The sequence below is a fragment of the Dermacentor andersoni genome, chromosome 8 (genome assembly GCF_023375885.2).
Source record: "Dermacentor andersoni chromosome 8, qqDerAnde1_hic_scaffold, whole genome shotgun sequence".
Taxonomy (NCBI): Eukaryota; Metazoa; Arthropoda; class Arachnida; order Ixodida; family Ixodidae; genus Dermacentor; species Dermacentor andersoni.
In genome coordinates this window covers 110,477,460-110,498,349 of record NC_092821.1, presented here as the reverse complement: position 1 = coordinate 110,498,349, position 20,890 = coordinate 110,477,460, and the positions used below count along the sequence as shown (strand labels likewise).

Sequence of the window (20,890 nt, the reverse complement as noted above, 5' to 3'; positions counted from 1 at the left end):
ATTGATTGATTGATTGATTGATTGATTGATTGATTGATTGATTGATTGATTGATTGATTGATTGATTGATTGATGATGTTGTGATCGACAAGCACGATCTTTATGTTCAGTAATGTGCCCAGAAAGTTCCTCCAGCAATTCTGTCCTCTGCAAATAGTTTTTAAAAGTGGAACTGCAGACTGAACACACGGAGGATGAATGATTCCGCACTTAGCTTTACCTGTACGCCTGATGAAGACCGTGAAATTAATAGGCACAGTGCTTGGACAAATGAAGAAATCATTGTTTGCCTGTCTTGGCAAAAATTCAAAGTAAATTTTGCTTAGAACTTTACTTTCAAGTTTTCCAAGAATTCGTAAGGTTTGAAGAACGCAGCACTTAGGCACCCGCTCCTGCACTGAGCGTCGGCGTCTCTCGTCGTAAGTTCGCGAGCGCGCTCGTGCCACAGCTCGCGCGTTCGTTGTCGTTTTCTTCCGCAGCTGGCTCCGATGCCAATCACCATGCCAGCGTTTTCAAACTGCCCCTCCCTCCGCGAAGGCGCCGATAACAAAGGCCCGCTGCCAATCGCTGCAGTGATATTGGTCTGAAATTCCAGCGTCAATATATCGCAAAATGAACACGCGTATACAGCTGCGCACAAATTTAACTTTAGGAATTATCGTAATCGTCGGACTTCTTTTTATTCTCTAATCCGTCAAACCTAAGAACATAGACGAAATTAGCATTGTCAAACACGCACAGGAAGCCGCATGAACTCGAGGAAACCTTCAAGCAGCTCCTCATCCACGTCTCGGCCGGCCTAGTGGATGACGGCTGGCAACGCTGTCAAGTGGGACAGCGGATGTAAAACGAATGCTGAGTAGGCCATGGCCTCAGACGTAGATGTAAGCACGTAAAATACCTGGGTGAATTCCATGCAACAATTGGGCCTGTATTCAAAAAGATATCTTACGCCAGAATTATTCCTAGGATCAAATGTAAGCCAAACGTGATGTTGTACGTACCAATAGGGAAGGCGAAGAGCAATGACGAAGAGCACTTACAAACAAAAAAGGTTCGTAAATTTTAAAAGTGTTTTGAAGTCATCGTAAAAAATCAAACTTTCCTCTATTGCGTCCTGATATTGGCGTAGGCAATTCGCTCAGTTACGCAGAGGTCAGTTTTGTTTCTCCTATTTGTCTCTTTCCTCCAAGCCGTAGATAGATGCCGGTGAAAACATGATGAAAACTTTTTTTTTTTATTGACAGGTATGGGAAACTGGGAAGCGGCCGCTAGTCCGGGGCTCCTGTGACGTTTTCGGCGATGACCCGTGCCCGTCGGATCGGTGCCCGGCTTACCTCGGAAGTGCCGTCGCGAAGGACGTCTTCCCACTGCTCTGTAGTGCGGGTTGCAAGAAGTATACGGCGAAGGGATGGGAAGCAAGGAGCGGTGCATCGTACCGTAACGTGCAATGTGGTGGGCGAAACGCGGCATCCTGGACAAGCGTCGGGGTAGCGCGTGGGGTATGGGGAGGAAGTGGAGATCGGGAAATGTGTGGCTCTGCCGTTGGCGAAGTGCGACCGCCTCCTCCCGAGTGAAAGACACCGGTGTAGATTGATACTAAAGCCCCTTAAACTTCGTAATGTATCGCAACGCTTTGAAGAATGCTGCCTTCTTCTCTGCCGTCCTGGCCGAGGCGGACGCCGCGTCGCTTTTGGCCTCATAGTATCACGTGGGCCCTCACGCCATGTTGCAGCGCCGTTTTCGCTCGAGAAGCGTCGACAGAGTGGCGAGGAGCTCATGTGTCCGCCGTTGCTACGCTCGAGCGGTGTAGGCGGCGCCACGGTCGAGGAGGGAGCGTGAAAGAGAGGAGAAACGAGGAGGGGTGAAGGCGCAGGAGGAGAGTGTCGCTACTCTAGGAAGTTTAAGGGGTTTTAGTTGGTACAGCTGACGCTGGCGTGTGTAGTACAGTGCGACCTTGCGAAATGTGAGGGGGGGGGGGGGGGAACTGTGCTCTTTGTTGGCCGCCTCACTGTCAGGGCTGCCCAGAGGCTGAGTTCTAAAGCGGCCACATGAGCGCGTTCATTACACGGCAGTGAGGCATGGCAAGGCGTCCAGAGCAGGTTAATGCTGTGTGTGAGGTGTGCTGTTAATTCGCGAGCACGTGAAAGAATGCAGTGCGCGGTTTTTGGAATATCACGACCTGTCAAGAAAGCCCTACATGCCGCTTGCGAATCGGTGATTGTGTAATACGTTTCGCCCGAGAGGCTCAACCCACTTCAACGTTTCTCGTTGGTCATCTTCATAAAGTTCGACAGACGAAAGCAGACGAACGCCTTCAACCGGCCATATCTGAAACCATGTTGCGTGTTGGGTTTCGAACATCGAGGCGGTAGAGTCACAGCGTATCGAGAGGGGCCGTAGGGAGGCGCTGCAGACGCCACAATAACAGCAACAGCAGAGAAGCTTGAGAGATCAAAATTTAGCATAGGAAGCTTTTAGTGGAAGAAAGCAGAAGGAAATGCCCCAATAACATGGCAGTAAGAGCCGATGAAATCCATGTATTGCTAATCAAATAACCTCGGTCCACAGAGCAAGACACTGCTGACTCATGACATGAGGGACATGAGAAGTGACTAAAACGAAGAAAATTCTGGTTGGATGGCATCAAAGCAAGATGAACCTCATCTACAAAGGCACATGTCAGCATACAGGCCAGTCACAGTAACGTCAGTGATATACAGAATAGCAATGGAAGTCATGAAATTGTGATTGTCGAAGTGGATGAAGAACGTTAGAATGGGTTCAGGCAAGGCAGACGCTTAGAGAATGCCACGTTTGTACTAACTCACTGCACAGAAATTACATTAGCCCAGAATACACCTTTATCGATAGGATTTCCATATAATGAAGTAGCGTATGACAACCTAGACTGTGAAATGTTATGGGATATTCGGAAAGACGAAGCCATAGAGGGCGATTTCCTGGAGCTGCTGAGTGAAATATATAGAGACAACCAAGTTGTGTAGGAAGGTCCAAAATCTAAGGAAGTGATGGGAATTCACCAAGCACTGAAGGAAAGACGGCCTCCGTCTCCTTTGATGTTCACGCTTTATGTTCAGGGCATAGGCAGACAGCCGGAAAACAGCAAATTAAGGTTCGATTTTTCCTACATGGGTAATAGACATAAGATGCAACAGAAGCTCCATGGATTCGGCAACATAGTGCTAATAAAAGACATAGTGATAATAAAAGAGAGATACAGGCACTTTCGAATATCTCTGGCAATTCAGCGACAAATCTAGGCCTCAAGTTTACCTCAGAGCAATCTGGAATCACGATCCTTAATGAAAATACGAGTAGACAAGAAAGTTTCCAACCGGTACAAGGAAACTGAAATTGTAAATAGACAACCAGGAGCCGTCAGAAAGAAAGTAAGAGAAACAGCGACAGTTAACTTGACCCAAGTAATGGAAACAAAAAGAACCATAGATATTTACAAGAACGAGAGGAAAGGAATTAGATGGGAATATCTAAAGTATAACACAAAGCGCAGTGCCTTGCTATTTGGGAGTGAAGGCAGTTGCCTAAGAACAAAAACATACCGGAACAAATATTAGGAAAAAGGTCAAGCATGTGCATGCAGCAGCAAAAACCCGGAAACCACTCAGCACGTCCTAATGGAATGCCATGAGATTCCCTCCCAGTGAGAACCGTAGGTAAAGTACACATTCCAGAAGCGTTTAGGTTTAACTTGTACGGAAGCGTCAACTGTTCAGCAGTTCAGATATGCAAGAGACGCTTAGATTATTGCTGAAAACAAAAGCAGGAAAGAGATTGATACGACCGGATTTCTTGCAGTCATGGCAAGCGGTACAAGGTAGATACTGAAGGGAAAAAAAGGAGATCTATGCAGAAATCCTAGATAAAAAAACACCATATTTCATTAAATCAACTAGGCAAGGTGACTATCTTTCACCGCCCCGTTTCAAAGGGGATAGCATTAGATCATCATCATCAACAACAACAAGTGGTGTTGTTGATGAGAAGGGAACGCAGGAGGGAACGCAGGTGTCACCACCAGATAGCCAGAGAAACACAGGTGGCGACCTCTACACTCGCGATAAGACTGCCAAGGCAAAGGAGAAAGAAACCCGCCGCTCCACGCGCCGTTCCACGGGGCTCGCGAACGCTGCTCGACTGGCCAGAACAGATTTCGCTCGGACCACTGAAGGAGGCTGTCCACAAACTGCGAGCGCTGTTCCTCCTGAAGCCCAACCTTCGACCACATTCCCCGTCGACCCGAATGCTGACGACGACGGCGGGTAGACTGCGGGAGCGAGTGCCGACGGAGGACCGAGGCCGAAGGAGTGCGCCGAGCTGCTGCCGCCATGACGCAGGCTATGGATACCTAATGGATACATTCAAGACGGAAGCGGCCCCGCCCAAGACGACCCGGGCGAAGCGGAAGCCGGTTGCTGCCAACAGCGGTGCCAGTCCATCTCAGGAGGCCACCGCCGTCAAGCGGCCGCGTGCGAGGCCTGTCACTCGAAACCCGTCTCCACCAACGACGAGGTCCCGGTCTGTGAAGCCGACCACGCCGAATGCCATCGTCGCCAGGGCTTCAGGCGACGTACCAAAGGCGTCAGATGAACCGGCACCGGACGCCGATGTGAACGTCGCGTCCACCATCAACGGATGCTCACGGAAGGCTCAGAGGGTTAGCCTCAAGACGCGATCCTGGAGCTATTCCCCGAGCGATGCCACCTCTGCCGCTGCCAAGCGTCGCCACCGCTCACGTAGTCACTCCCGCGACGGCAGCAGTCATCGCGCCAAGAGGGGAAGGAGCCGTGGCTGATGTAGGCCCTCGTCCCGCCGCGGCAGCGGTGGCCACAAGCACAGAGGCAGCCGCCGAGGAAGCTCCAACCTCGGAGAGCACCCGCGGCAGAAAGAGGGGACGCAAGGGCCGGCGTCACTGCTCCGTGAGCAGCTCTTCTGCAACGAACGCGATTGTCAAGCAATCCACAAGAAAGGGCCGCCGCACCCCTAGTAGTCGTTCGTCGACGAGCAGTGGAGATGGGCGGATTGCGAATTGGCCCATCTCCAATCTCCAATTTAAATTTTACCTGAAGTATAAATAAATAATTGATTGCGTTATTGATTCATTGAATTTTTTTATCCACAACGACCATGTTTATCTTCCAGAAGTTCCCAATACGTTCCTGCGCAGTCCCAACTTTTGCACGATCCTTTAGAAAATGGAACTGCCCACCGGACGTAGGGAGGTTGAATGGTTCCACAATTAGCTTCGTCTTGTCTGGCCGATGAATATTGATAAATTAGAAGGCGTAGCGCCTGGCGAACTGAAGAAATCGTGGTCTGCGCGTCTAGAAAACAATTCAAAATAAACTTTGCTTTCCAATGTCTTTATTGTTGAATTATTGCCTGCAAAAAAGGTTTGCAAGTAAGGCTTTTAGAGCGCAGCTGTTAGGCGTCCGTTCCTGGGTTGAGCGTTGCGGTCCCTCGGCGTACGCAAACGAACGCGCTCGCGCGTTCATCGTCTTTTTCTTCCACAGCTGGCTACGGTGCCGATCACCACGCCAGCGTTCCCAAACTGCTCCTCCCTCTGCCAAGGCAATGGGGGCACTGGCCTACTGCCAGACAGTGCGGTAATTTGGCTCTCAATTTCTTTGCCTAAACATATAGCAAAATGAAGCCACTTAAGCAGCTGCACTCAAAGTTCGCATCAGAGGGTATCCTAGTCATCGCACTTTTTTTTAACTTCTCTAATCCGTCAAACTTAAGAAAATAGGCAACATTAGCATTGTCAAATATGCGCAGGAAGCCGGATGCAATCGACGAAGGCTTCAAGCAGCTCCTAATTGGCATCTCGGCCGGTCTAGTGGATGACGGCCCGCAACGCAGTCAAGAGGGACAGCGGACTTAAAACGCATGGAGCGCTGACAATGCCTTCAGACGTATACATCAAAGCACGTAAGTGCCTGGGTCGCTTCCATGCAAAATTTGGGCGCGTATTCATCAAGAAATCTTGCGCCAAAATTGGAAGCAGGCCCGTAAATGGAAGCAGGCCCGTAAATATCGAAGAGCACTTAAAAACAAAAAAGAATGGTTAATTTTTAAAATGTTTTCAAGCGTTTGTAAAAAAGTCATACCTACCTCTATTGCGCCCTGATATTCGTGTGTGGAATTCCCTCAGTTAATCAGGGGTTAATGACATAGTTAACTGGCATACCAGCTAGAGTAATTTCATTAACGCAATGATGAAGGCGCACTCAGTGAAGCCGGTACAATATGCATATGTCAGTCTGGCTTACCGTAACGTACAATGTCTGCTCGTGCTGTTTCATACAGGCAGCACCCCAATACAGTGGAAGCAATGCCGCAAATGGTATAGAGAAAGTTAACTAGCCACCACCCTGTAGCCCGCACAGCCAACACCTATAAATACACGCGTATTGCGCTGGATGCCACGTGCAGCTGGTGCTGCACTCAAACATCCCGTGGGGAGTTCATGACATGGAGCGAGTCGTTAAATATTTTCTTTGTTACTTACCTATATTTACGATAACTTATATGGACGGCGACACCCGGCGGCGCCAGTGTTTTGATGGCGTTACGCGATCTTCCTTTTTCTTTTATTCGTGACACGGATTTGTTTGAAATTGGAAGGTCGTTCGCGGCTCGCATTTCATTTGGGTTTTGGATGGCGCTTCAGTGTTCGTCGCAACCTGAGGGCTCGGGGGGCTTTAATGAGATCAGCCTTCTTAATATGCTTCGCGCCCTTTCCAGAATGTTTCTATCGATGTCTCTGACAATTTTCCCACCGAGTCACCGGGTAAACCATGCTCTAAAGGCATGAGCACCGTGTTGGTGAGATGAGGGAACCCAGTTGAAATCCTACCATTGGCCCAACTTGGGTCACTGGAAAGTGCTGATATGCCGAAATATATATATATATATATATATACATACATACAGAAACGTCGCAAATACACTGAAGTTGCGGAAGTTCGCCGAGCACAGAAACGAGGGTGTCATCTGTCTCCACGGTTGTTCACGCTTTCTGTGGTGGGTCTCTTAGGCCATCCACGAATCTCTCGCGTACGAGACGCTCTTCGACTCGAGAAGCCTGGTACTTGCAACCCATGACTAGCCTGCATAATTCCGCGTAACAAGCATCGACACCTTCGCCCAGATCCTAAGAACGCTTGTGTAACCTAGAAGATTCGTCAACTTCGATATTTTTTTTTCTCCAATGTGCTCGTCAAAACGTTTTGCGGCAGTCCTGCAGCACCGGAGTTCGTCCATGCAAAGCGAAAAGGTTTCAAAACGGAGGGGCGGGGGGGGGGGGGGGGGGGGACTTTCAGGGCTTACACAATATGGAAATGTGCGTTCTTGTACTTCTGCAGAAGTGCGGCAAACACCAGAGACGGCTGTGTAATCTTCGTAACGAGTTTTCCACGTCGGCCCGTACGCAACGTTGTTGAAGTCCAATGCGTCGAGTTGCCGTAGGGAATGGACAAAGCAATGCGTAGCAGAGGCCCCGGCCAGCACAGTCGCGTTGAGAAAGTGTGGCGGAAGTCACGTGCTCTTTTTCGCAATGGATCACTGGGACTTGTACCCCAAACGTCAACGCTGCCATAGCAACCGCGCTTCTGAAGCTATCGCTGCTGCTGTCGGCCTCTGAAAAGTGGGAAATGATTTTTCGACCCGTCTCTTTCTCGCAGCACATACTGTTCGCAAGACAAGCTGGCTTTAGAGCGTGGTGTGTAAGCTTGAAAGTTGTATTTATGGTCTACGAGTGTGGGTGTCATCCAGCATTAGACAAGAGTACTCAAGTAATCAAGGCGCGGGTACCTGTCGTATTATTCAACGTGCCACGGAAAAGCACCGGAGTGCGTTCTGCTTCACTAAAACATTTACAGACGTTTCGTAGACATTGTTCTGACGCACTTCGACAGCACAGGCTTGAAGCCGCTCGTAACAATGCACGTTAAAAGTTCTGGCTATCTGCTCCGGTGAGCTCATTGGAGGTGCAAAGGGAGATGGCACACCAACATGGCTGCATTTCCGACTTAATAAATGATACGGCAGGGCCTCTCCTATTTGTTTCTTCCCTCCATGCCGTAGGGATATGCCGAACAACCTCAAATAGAACGCACGTGGCTCGTTGGCCATCTTGCTTAGCATTCGACCGATGAAAGCAGACGAACACCTTCAACCGGCCACTTCTGACACCATGTCGCGTGTTGGGTTTCGAACATCGACGCGGTAGCGTCACAGTGTATCGACAAGGGCCGCGGGGATGCGCTCTGCCGTCGCAATAAGAGCAACAGCAGAGAAGCCTGAGAGATAAAAATGTAACATAGAAAGCTTTTACTGGAAAAAAAGCAAAAGAAATTCCCAATAACACGGCAGCAAGACCCAATGAAATCACAATACGGCTAATAAAAAAACAAACTCGGTCCACAGAGCAAGACACTGCTGACTCAAGTCATGACTGACTCGAGATGTGAATCAAACGAATAAAATTCCTGTTGGATGGCATAAAAGCAAGATGAACCTCATCTACAAAGGCATATATGTGACAAGGATAAGATAATCTCATAAAGGCCAGTCACAGTAATATCGGAGATATAAAGAATGCCAATGGAAGCCATAAAATTGTGACTGTCGAGGTGTATGGAGAGCGCAAGAATAGGTTCCGGCAAGGCAGAAGCTTACAGGATACCATGTTTGTATTAACTCAGTGCACAGAAATTTCAATAAATCAGAATAGACCTTTATCGATAGCATTTCTATATATTAATGTAGCGTATGACAACGTAGACTGCGCAGATGTCCTTAGCGCGAAGTACAATGGTACGTTATAAGATATTCTTAAACACGAAGGCACAGAGGAAGATTTCCTAGATCTGCTAAGGGAGACATATAGAGACAATCGAGTACAATTTGTGTGGGAAGGTTGAAAAGGCAAGGAAGTAGTGTGAATTCACCAAGGAGCAAAGCGAGGACGGCCTCTGTCTCGTCTGATGTTCACGCTTTATGTTCAGGTCATTGGCAAACAGCTCGATAAGAGCGAATTAAGGTTCGATTTATCCTGCATGGGTAATGGACCTATGGTGCAACAGAAACTCCCTGGACTGAGGGATTCAGATAACATAGTGCTACTAGCTGACAATAAAAGAGATATACAGCCACTTGCGAATATCTGTGGCAATGCAGCGACAAATCTAGGTCTCGAGTTTATCACAGAGCAATCTGGAATTACGACCTTTCAATTAAACTACGAGTTGACAATAAAGTTCGCAACCAAATACAAGGTAATTAAAATCGTATATATAGACAACCAGGAGTCATCAGAAAGACAGTGAGAGAAACAGCGACAGCTAACTTGATGGAAATAATGGAAACAAAAAGGAGCGTGGAGATTTGCAATAATGAGAAGAAAGAAATTACAAGGGAAAATCTAAAGGATAACACAAAGCGCAGTGCCTTGCTATTTGTGGGTCGAGCCGGCTGCCTAAGGACAAAAACATACCAGAAAAAATATTCGTAAATAGGTGAGGCGTGTGTATGCTGCACACGCCTCACCTATAGGTGGTGTCACCTATAGACCCGGGAACTACTCAGCACGGCCTAATGGAATGCCAAGGGATTGACACAGCGGGAAACGCAGGTAAAGTAAATATTTCGGAAGTGTTTAGTTTTCATGTGGACGGAAGTGTCAACAGGTCAGCAGTTCAGATAAGCAAGAGACGTTTAGAGTATTGCTGGAAAAAAAGCAGGAAAGAGAGTGATACGACCAGATTTCTTTCAGTCATGGCTAGCGGTACAAGTAGATATTGAATGAAAAAAAAAATGGAGATGTATGCGAAAATCCTAGATAAAAAGCATGCACAGCATGCCTCATCAAACCAACCAGGGTAGTTGACGATTTTTTCACCGCCCCGTTTCAAAGCGGATGCCATTAGATGATCATCATCATCCAGTGGTGTTTAATCGTGTACCGGAACACAGGAGGAAACGCAGATGTCGCCATAGATAGCCGGAGAAACACAGGTGGCAGCCTCTGCACTCGCGAAAAGATCGGCAAGACGAAGGAGAAAGAAGACCGCCGCTCAACGCGCCGTTCCACGAGGCTCGCGAACGCTGCTCGACTGGCCAGAACAGATTTCGCTTGGACCATTCAAGGACGCGGTCCTCTCACTACGGGTGCTGCTCCTCCTGAAGCCCAACCTTTGACCACATTCCCGGTCAACCCGAATGGTGACAACGACGGCGGGGAGACTGCGGGAGCGAGGGACGACGGAAGAACGAGGCCGAAGGAGTGCGCCAAGCTGCTGCCGCCATGACGCAGGAGAAGTATACATAGTGGCTACATTCAACACGGAAACGGCCCCGCCCAAGGCGACCCGGGCGAAGCGGAAGCCGGCTGCTGCGGACAATGGCGGCAGTCAGTCTCAGGACGCCACCACCGTCAAGCGGCCGCGTGCGAGGCCTGTCACGAAGGACCCGTCTCCACCAACGACGAGGTCCCGGTCTGTGACGGCGACGACGCCGAAACCCATCACCACCACGGCTTCAGGCGAGGTTCGAAAGGCTTCAGATGAACCAGCACCGGACCCCGGTGTGAACGTCCCGTCCACCATCATGGGACTTTCACGGAAGGCGCAGAGGGTGAGCCTCAAGACGCAGTAACAGAGCTCCTCCCCGAGCCATACCAACTCCGCTGTTGCCAACCGTCGACACCGCTCGCGGAATCACTTCCACGGCGGCAGCAGTCATCACGCCAGGAGGGGGAGGAACCGTGGCAGATCCCGACACTCGTCCCGCAGCGACTGAGGTGGCCGCAAGCACAAAGGCAGTCGCCGAGGGACGTTCACCAGCGACTCGTAGAGCAGCCGCAGCAGAAAGAGCGGACGCAAGAGCCGACGCCACCGCTCAGTGAGCAGCTCGTCTGCAGCGAATGCCAGCGTTGACGGCGGCACAAAAAGGCGCCGGCACGCCCGGAGAAGTCGGTCGTAGTCGAGCAGTGGAGTTAGGCAGGACAAATCGAAGACGGTGACAAGCATTTGTTGCTACCAGAAATGACTTCCATTCTGTTCGCAATATAATATTTAACATCAATGTAAATAATTGATTGATTGATTGATTGATTGATTGATTGATTGATTGATTGATTGATTGATTGATTGATTGATTGATTGATTGATTGATTGATTGATTGATTGATTGATTTGGAATGTTGAGATCGACAAGCAGGATCTTTATGTTCGGAAATGTGCCCATAAAGTTCCTCCAGCAGTCCTGTCCTCTGCAAAGTGTCTTCAAAAATCGAACTGCCGGCTGAACATGCGGAGGTTGAATGATTCCACACTTACCTTTACCTTGTATGCCTGATGAAGATCGTGAGATTAGTAGGCACAGTGCTTGGACAAATGAAGAAATCATGGTTCGCCTGTCTGGGCGACAATTCAAATAAATTTTTCTTAAAGGATCTTTACTGTCATTCAATTACTGGCTGCACAAAAGTTTCCCCAAGTATTCATATGGTTTTTAGAACGCAGCTCTTAGGTGCCCGCTCCTGGCTTCACCGTCGGCGTCACTCGGCGAACCGCGCGAACGCGCTGGTGCCATTGCTCGCGCGTTCGTCGTCGTTTTCTTCCGCACCTGGCTCCGATGCCGATCATCGTGCCAGCGTTCTCAAAGTGCACCTCGCTCTGCGAAGGCACTGATGACAAAGACCCAATGCCAGTCGTTGTGGTGATATTGGTTTCAAATCCCTTGCGTCGATATATCGCAAAGTGAAAACGTGTATACCGCTGCGCTCAAATTTCGCATTAGTGGGTATCGTAATCTTCTGCCGTTTTTATTTTCGAATCGGTCAAACCTAAGAACACAGGCGAAATTAACGTTGTGAAAGACGCACAGGAGGCCGGATGAAATCGAGGAAGGCTTCAAGAAGCTCCTAATCGGCGTCTCGGCTGGCCGAGTGGATTACGGCTGGCGACGCTTTCAAGAGCGACAGCGGATGTAAAACTAGTGGAGAGCTGTCCATGGCCTCATACGTATAGATAGATGTAAGTACGTAAGTACCTGGGTCAATTCCATGCAAAATTTGGGCCCGTATTTACAAAGAGATCTTACGCCAGTATTGTTCCCAAGAAGAAATGTCAGCTGGGGACCCCCTAGCGCTTCGGTACGCTTGAGCTGTTCGCGTGCGTAGTAGTGCAGGCCATACTTCTTGGGTAGGCGAGCTGTTTGCGTCCCGTAATCTTGAGCTGGCTTTTGATGCCAACTTGGGTCCACTGAGTGTGTACACTGTATATGTGCCGCCTATTCAATGACAAGAATAAAATATCCTTTAAACTTTATCCGATGTTGGACGGGATCGTAACCGCGTCATCAGTGGCGTCACTCGGCTTCCCCGCACCCTTATTGGCCATCGCGCCCCCCTCCCCCCTCTCCGCTTTCCTTACCTCTTTTCTCTCAACACGTCTTCGCATTACTACTAGAACCAGTCCTGGGAGTGTTAGCCAGCGCCACCACTCGCAAACCTTGACAGCGCATGGGGATTATCCTTGCTGCCGTAGGCGTCAGAAGTAGGTGAATATATATATATATATATATATATATATATATATATATATATATATATATATATATATATATATATATATATATGTGTGTGTGTATATATTAGTGCAGCGCTGACTCCCACGATCCGGCAGTGAAGCAGGTCAAATTAACTTGTAGTCGAACAAGGGTGGTGGCCGTGATACGCGGTCCCTCGGGAAGGTGCGTGCAGCAGCACAATACCTGCTTTCCTGTTGTTTCTGAGTGCCACATGAACAGAGCGAGCGCGATTAAACCATCACTCGAAAAATTGGAAAGATAGAATTGCCCCGTAGAAGGCAATTAATTAATGTACGGGATTTTGCGTGCCAAAACCACGATCAGATTATGAGGCACGCCGTAGTGGGGGACTCCAGATTAATTTTGACCACCTGCACCCTAATCGAAATACACGGGTGTCTTTGCATTTCGCTCCCATCTAAATTTGGCCGCCGTGGCCGGGAATCGATCCCGCGACCTCGCGATTAGCAGCGCAACACCAAAGAAACTAAGCAGCCACAGCGGATTCCCGCACGCACAAAGCACTTCTGGTAATCAAATCACCTCCAGCGCCTGTCGAATGGTTGCCGCAGGACTACAGTAGGACGTTCTGGCGGGATAGTTGGTTCACAGCTTGACACGTTTATTATAACTGTGGTAAAACAAACGAGGACACCAGAAAGAAACACGCGCACCACACCACCAGGGCAGACTGCCAACTTTTTATTTTTGGAAAGCAAGCAAGATACACATATTTCATTCAGGAACCTGTGCACGTGTCCGCAGTGTCACTCTCACATGTACCTATAAGCATAAAAACGTAAAGCTTATCTGCAGGGTAACAGTATTTATTTATTTATTTATTTATTTACCTCACAGGCTCACGAAGTAGTACTGCATGAGGGGAGGATACAGGGAATTAGCAAAAAATAAAGGAGTAAAAAGAAATTATACCTCGTTAGCGAGTGTTAGCAGTGTTCCCAGCTATTACCCGTTAACCTAACGTAGTCCCGAATTTCGTTTCGCACACTGTTAGCTTTATAGGAAAGCACTAGCCAAACAATTAAATCACACGCCCGTATACAAACTATCAATTATTCCTGCTTTGTCGTAGACGCGAATGTTGCTCGTACGAGAAGACTGCTTGTACAACATGCGAATGCAGTGCAGGCGTGTCGATCCCACACAGCGCCATCGCGTCGGGCCACTCAACCGTGCATGCGTACCTCAACGTGCAGGTTTCTAGCGCTCCCTACAGAGTTAAACACGTTTTAGCCTCGGCATTCTCCGTGACCCGAGTTATAGGTACACCGCCGACGACACTGTGTAAATAGGTCCCTGAAAGGCACTATCTTAATTAAAACTATACTCGCACTGGCGAGACGCGCACACACGCCGAAATGCCTTGATATGAGCCGCGTCACTCAGTTATGCGAATCCGATCAGCACGGCTCGGTGGCTGCGTCCGCCGAAGCGTGCTTGTTCAAAGTTTCAAGCGCATCGACCGGAGTTCGCACCCCCCACCCCTCCCCTCTCTAACAATGCGCGAGCCACAGTGCTTACGGTTCGCGAAGAAAAAAAGTTTGCACGGAAAGTGGTTTGTACGGGCTCGTCGTTTCTGGCGGACAGGCATCGTTAGTCGTGCACTCACTCTGACAGGTATAAGCGAGGAGGCCCTCGGCATACAACTTGCAGCGCTCGCATACCAACCGCGTGCGCAGCTTTCAAGCGACCGGTTGAGTTAAAATCTGGCGAAACGCGCCCAGTGGCATATCGCGTCGGTTGAAACGTACAAACTATGCTCGCGGGCTGCGAGCAGCCGCTTGTAAAACATACTGACTGAGACTAATCGCGTAAAAAACAACGTTCTTGACAAGGAAGTGGGGTGCATTCCATAGCTATCTGGCAGACGAGGGTCTGAACTAAATTTGACGTGCGTTGCGGGCGGAATGGCGGCGGTCAAAGCGCTCCCGTATGTCGTGCTTTCAGTAATGGCGTGCATTTTCCGAACACGTTTGAGTGGGGCCAATGTTGGAATCAAATCGGTGGGAAAGAGCCCAACTGCTCAGGAACTTGCGTCGTTCTGTGGCGATCTGGCTGAATATGAAAATATTCGTTCTCGCTGTCGGTGTTCCTTTTCATTCAACCACCTGAAGGGACGCAACTTTTCAGGTGGTTCCTCGTCGAGTCGCCGGAGTTTGGCCGCGTTCCCCCGCGTGCGAACCTCGCGATCAGCGTGGCCAGGACGTCTGGCTTTCGTCTCATCGATGTGCACGCTCGGATCGCATTGTCGACGGATGCGCATCCCTTCTGGATGCCGTTACCGATACGCGGGATCGTATCGTGTCAGACGCCCGTGAACGTTCATCAATCGCAAGGGGCTGCGTAATTTAACGAAGCGTGGATTCATTCAACTTCAACGTTCAAAAAATACAATCCTAAACAAGCAATCAAATCACATATGCATAGCATCGGGTTGGTGTCAGCACTCCTTGGGTTTGTTGCGTGGTCGTTGGCTTTGGACTTTGATTCAGTTTGCACTGAGAGAAAGCGTCGCGTTCAATCATATTTCTTTAAGAAAGGGGCTTGGATTTTTTTCTTATTGTGCGTTGTTAACAGCGAAGAATATCTCCTGCCGTTTCAAGTATGATATCCGTGACTATGCCTCTGGTTCAAATTCACTCACTGGCATCATGTCTAGGCTTAACTTTGGGGTGGGCACTGACGGTTGCACCATTCTGCCTTCTATTGCTGTGGCGTCCCAGCCCAGATCATCTAGGTCACATTTCACACCATCTCTGGCTGATGTACAGTGTGACCTAGGTCATCTGGACTGATATCGAAGTGCCCCCGACCTTGTCGTTGGCTGAAGTGTACCGAATGACTTTGAGGAGCCTGAGTTGAATTGATAATTAACTTGTTTTATTTTGGTCTCTTACACAGGTGAGCGTAACATGCCACTCTTTTGGGTGGCACCGTCGGCTAAGGACTGTTGCTGTGGGACTGCCGCCTAAGATGCCTCCTGGACATGGGCCTCCTCCCCCCTGGTCCTTGGACTGCGTGTCGGGTCAATGGAAATACGTGGCGGTGCGGGACGCACACAGGTGTTCTCGTATCTCTTTAATTCCTCTATTTCTCTGCTTTTTCTACTCTAATGACCTTCGGAAATGGCCCATATTCGGTCTTTTTACTGCACTATCTTCAGTACCACCCCCATTTTTACACCGAACAGTCTTCGGTGTTCGACTCACAACAAACTGTTTGATAGGCGGCTGGAAAGGATGTTGGTCAGGCAATGCGAATAATGCTATTCGCATTAAAAAACAGACGCACAACTGCATTGTGCCCAGCCTCGTAGATTCACGACCTGACTTCCAGCAAAGCTCTTCCTTTCCAGCAGTTGTACTAGCAAAACTTTGAGTGAAGCTGAGGATGAGCAGGTGGCTTGACGATGACGGTTGACACCGACAACGACTCGGCAGAGAAAGGGTGATTGAGGAGGGTGCTATTTCGGGGTGAAGCCCTTTGCACAATATGGCTCAGCGTCCGGGGGTGGGGAAGGGAGACACCAAAAAGAAAGGAGGGAGAAAAACACAGCGTCATCCCGGTCGCAGTACCGGGACGACCTCCGAGTACTTTCTACCACTTGAGGTTCTTCAAACGCGCGCTTATGCGTAAGTACAAAAGAGTAATGGCATTCCGCCTGTATCAGAATACGGCCGCCGCGGCTAGGAACACGAGAAGTTGTGCTCAGCAGTATAAAGTGACACAGCCAATGAGCCACCTCCGCCGATGCAAGAAAGAAGAAAATAATTACTCTGCCGAAACATATACACAGTTATACTTTAGGCTTTGTATGAAATTTTTTTTTCCGCGGCTTCGCTGTGGATATGTGTTGCATATTGTGCGTGAAAGTAGGAGCAGCTGATGCCGTACTCGTACGCCATGTTTCTTTCGAGTAAATTAAAAAAAATGTCTTAAGACGGAAGGCAAAAGGAAATATCGTCTTTTTTTTAATTTTCACCCCTTCTTGTGTGTGTGTGACTTCACTGTGACGACTATGTTTCAGCCCATAATCTGCTGAGTGATGATGGCTGCACATTCCCGAGCTCCTGGGTCCAGCACGAAGTTCTCATGAGCGCCGTCGACAATCTTGACCTCGACTCTTCCGTCAATGCACTGGGAGGTTTCGTAAGAGGAATAAAAAGAAATGTGTCAGCAACAGCGTCGATATCCGTCTTTTTCTAATTAAAAGAGACATCTGGGATCTGCGCAATGTTTCAGTAACATCCGGATGTAGAAAAGCCCGTATACGCTTTCAAACGCGCGCATCTATTACTCCTTGGACTGTGTCCGATCCCTTTTAGAATCAATCACTGAAATCGCAGGCAATGGCTAGCTGCGGTTTCACCGCCTGCATGTTTGCTTGTATCACGTGCAACATTCCACCTCCCCCGCCCCCCTCCACCTGAAGGTGGCACATGCCGTCGAGGATTCTGGCCTGGAGTAAAACAGCGTAATTTTACCTGTGCCATTTTTTTGCGGCGTTTAGAAGCCGCAGGATCACCATGACGGTACAACGCTCGTCTCTCACGCCGCAGCCTGATATTTTTATCAAGCGCTTTTTCGCAGAGTATTCCCACTCAAGCTGCATCTCAGGTTCGTGTTTCCTTTTTCTGGTCAAAAGCATGGAAGAAGTGCCACATCGACAAGAATGCGTCTCAATGATACTAGAAGCTCGACTTCTTACGGCTAATTGCTAGCTGTGGTTTGCCGTCTAATACGACCACAACGTCTATAAATAATAGTGGCGGGCGCCAGATTCAGTTGGATACCCGGAGTCACACTAACGATGCGCCAAAGTCACAGCACAAGTGCGTTTTTGAATTCAGCGCCCGCCGGATGGCGTCAGCTCCAGCCGCCAAACGCACCCGTGGCCTTGTGCGCAGCGGCTGAAAACCATAGCATCTGAGCCATCACGACCACTACTGCTCTACGCAGTTTGCAGGGGTGACCGAGCCATACTACATTTGCTATTGGAATAGCGATCATAAGATTGCTTCAGGCTAAATTTAGCATAGACTGTCGATATATTGACTGTCCATTAGGAAGTCCAAGTGCGAAAACATCCCGTCGTGCAACGTGCGCCGTGTGCTGTGGCTGCGAGGGAAAGAGCGTGAGGGTGAGCCGAGAAGGGTTGTGGCTTGATGCGTGCCCAATTTTGAAGGTCGCGTGATCAAGCGCGCGTGTGGGGGACGGAGGTGAGCACGTGGTAACGAGATCAAGCGAGCGCGAGAAGGGCTCAGGTGAGAGCGCGTCTCCTCCTCTAGCCCGGTCGCATTTTACGAGGTGCTCAATGTTTCTGCGCAGGTGCGAGAGAGAAAATCGGGGGTTTTTGGCTCCTTGAATATATGAGTCGGTCTAGGAACTACGATAGGAAAAGTTTCTTTGCGCGTGTTGAATGCATTTGTACCTAGGCGTGCTGGCATTGCGGAGTGGGGTCCAGTGTCTTTACGCTCGGACACTGGCTGCCGGTGCGCCGAAGCAGGTGAAGCAGCGGGCACTGATGCCCCATTTGGTTATCGCTGTGTCTAAAGGTACGTCGCACAGACTTCCTCGCGCGTGCGGCGCTGGTGCTGAGTCAGTCATGCTGGATTACAACTTTGTCGCGCCTTTCGGCACTCTACCTTCATAAAAAAAACCTAACTGATTTTCCTGGGTGAGCAATAGGGGCCGTAGTGGATGCCGGGCCTGCTCTCCTGGAGAAGTGTCTTCGCTCTTGGCAGGCTTTTCGTATACTGCTGTCCGAGACTCATCAAGGGCATTTTTTTTAGTTGACCCCCTTGAGAGAAATAAACACAGCGTCGTAGCAACCACGCTTGAACGCGACTGCCTGATGTCACGCCGTGAGGATTCGCCGTGATGATCGTGAGCCTTCGCGTCTCGTCCGCGTTAGGTTAGGTTAGGCTAGGTTAGCGTAAAAGGCATTAGGGTGGTGCACCGTATTCTCACAGCGGTTACATCGCGGCGATTATTGAACTTGTGTCTCGACCTCGTTAACTTATGTTAAAGTTAGGCTAGATTAGGTTAGTGTAAAGCGCCTTAGGGGGCGCGGCGTATTCTCATAGCGGTTGCAGGGACGTCGAGTGTCACCGGTAAAGGTGTGATCTGGCACGACTGACTTAGCACGAGCGTCGCAGGCGCGACAGAGTGTGTCCGACACAGCGATCGCCAAATGAGCCGTCCAGTGCCCGCTGCTTCACCTGTTTCACCGCACCGTCAGCCAGCGTCCGAGCGTAAACAAACACGACCCCACTGCACAATTCCGCCACGCCTATAGCGATAAACGCATGCAACACACGCAAATAAACGTCTCCTCCGTAGTGCCTAGGCACAGTCACATATATACAAGGACCAAAAGCCCTCACATGTTCTCCGTCACATCCGCTCTTACTAGCGTAGGCGCACAAACGTCCAGCGCCCCCGGAAATGCCACGACCGGTTGGATTTGCTAGCAATTGTAAAGTCGCAGCCCCTGTCGTGCTGCGAATGGCTGTCTGCACGGCTGAACGCATGCACAGCCTGCGCGCCGTATCTAGGAGGCGATCTGCCCCAGGCCGAGATGCCTGGCAGCTTCGCTTGCACTGTCCCAGCGCGCCTGGAGTTGGAGGTCATGTGATGACAAGTTTCCGAAGTGCACGAAGCTGCCTTCGTGCTGCTTCGTCAGCCTGTTGCACGGCAGAACGGGATAAGAAACGTAACGACAGCCGGGACAGCCTTGCTTCCTGCGCAGTGTTAGCAGGCCGCGACCCAGGAGACTGGAAAACCAAGGTTTGGCCCGCTCCCTCGGCGTTAATTTCCCTTGTGTCGTTCCAATACACCTATTACGGGGGGGGGGGGGGGGGGGGTGCCCTCGGGTTTGGGTCAAACGCTTCGTTCCAAGCGTTCAGGTCTCACAATGGCCGAGCCCCTGGTCAGGAACATGTATGTGCCTGTTTCACCGGTAGGTACAGGCGCCAGCGTTAGTCTACCTCCCACAGACGCGGTGGATGCTTTTCATCAGGGCTGCTTCTGGTTGAACAAAGGATACCCAGAGACCACGCAGATTACCCCTATCGGCCACCTATCGAGATGTACACACCCACAAGTAGCCGTGCCCCAGACTGGGGGAATATCTACCCATTAGAAGAACAGGCGGTTTTCCCGGCGGCACGAGGAATGAAACCTAGCACCTCCAATATTTGAAGCGGATGCTATGCCACTAGTACCGCTGCCATCCCTGTTTATAAGGCTTACGTTGTGAGAGTTGTCTTCGTTGTCATTGAGCGAGATACGTACATGTTGGCCTGTGCGCGTGAGACAACATGCTTGTTAATTTAGTTAGTAAGCGAATGTTTACTCCAATTTACACGATCCATAAGAAGTACGAACCTTAATTCGCGTAATTGCCTGATACACTGTACTTTGCTATCGCTATCAATGCTTCGCCTTTCGGACGAAACTGGGAGTTTTCTGTTCCGTACAGCAATGCTGACAGGAAGCGCGCGGGCTCACAACTCTCTTATTAACTTCTTGAATAAAATGTTTCTACCGCCACCGCCATTGAACAAACGCGCCCCAAGTAAAGATAAAGCATTTAACTCACCTGGGAGAGGCCGTAGTCGGCGGGCAATTGCCTCGTCGACTTGCCCGGACTTGACGCCTTGACTAGCACGACGTTGCCCTGGAACTTCGCATGGGGCTCGTAGTCGGTAGCGACGGCGACGAACTCGTAGAAGGCTCGCATAGCCGTGACCACATCCTGTCGGCTTGAGCGCAGTTTCGGGAACGCCTTGAAGAGGATGTCAGCAACGGCTTCTTCCTTGGCGCCCCGATTCGCGCACTGGTCCAACTGGTTGCGGACCTAATTGTGAACGGCACGAGAACACCTAATGAACCACAAGGCCATCTGTGTTGCATCGTAACCTTTTCTCACACTGACAAACTTGAGTACTATTCTGGACCACTTAAACATTGCAGTGTTGAGTTTTTTTCGGAGATGACACATCCCTAGCGTCTGCGGTTTTTCTCCGATATTATAAAACCCACACAGATATCTATTTCTCGTTGTGCAGACATAAAAATAAGCTGCGCGGATAATCACAAATACTCACTTAATGTGGTTCTCACTGTCCTATTTCACAAAAGTAACATTAAAGAGAAAGAACATGGCGCGGCAGAAACGCCGAAACGTACCGGCACATCAATGACGCTGAAAGTGTTAATAGTGACT

At 49.7% G+C, this 20,890-nt stretch overlaps 1 protein-coding gene across 1 annotated transcript in view; it reads right to left on the bottom strand.

Moving 5' to 3' along the window:
- Positions 1-16,683: 16,683 nt before the first annotated feature.
- LOC126529456 (fatty acid synthase-like) overlaps positions 16,684-20,890 on the bottom strand; it is a 112,287-nt gene continuing 108,080 nt past the window's right edge. Inside the window, exons 27-28 of the mRNA XM_072284111.1 lie at positions 20,264-20,521; positions 16,684-16,797 (exon numbers count right to left, since the gene is read on the bottom strand). Of these exons, the coding sequence (XP_072140212.1) occupies positions 16,684-16,797; positions 20,264-20,521 (372 nt within the window). The remainder of the gene's footprint in view (positions 16,798-20,263; positions 20,522-20,890) is intronic.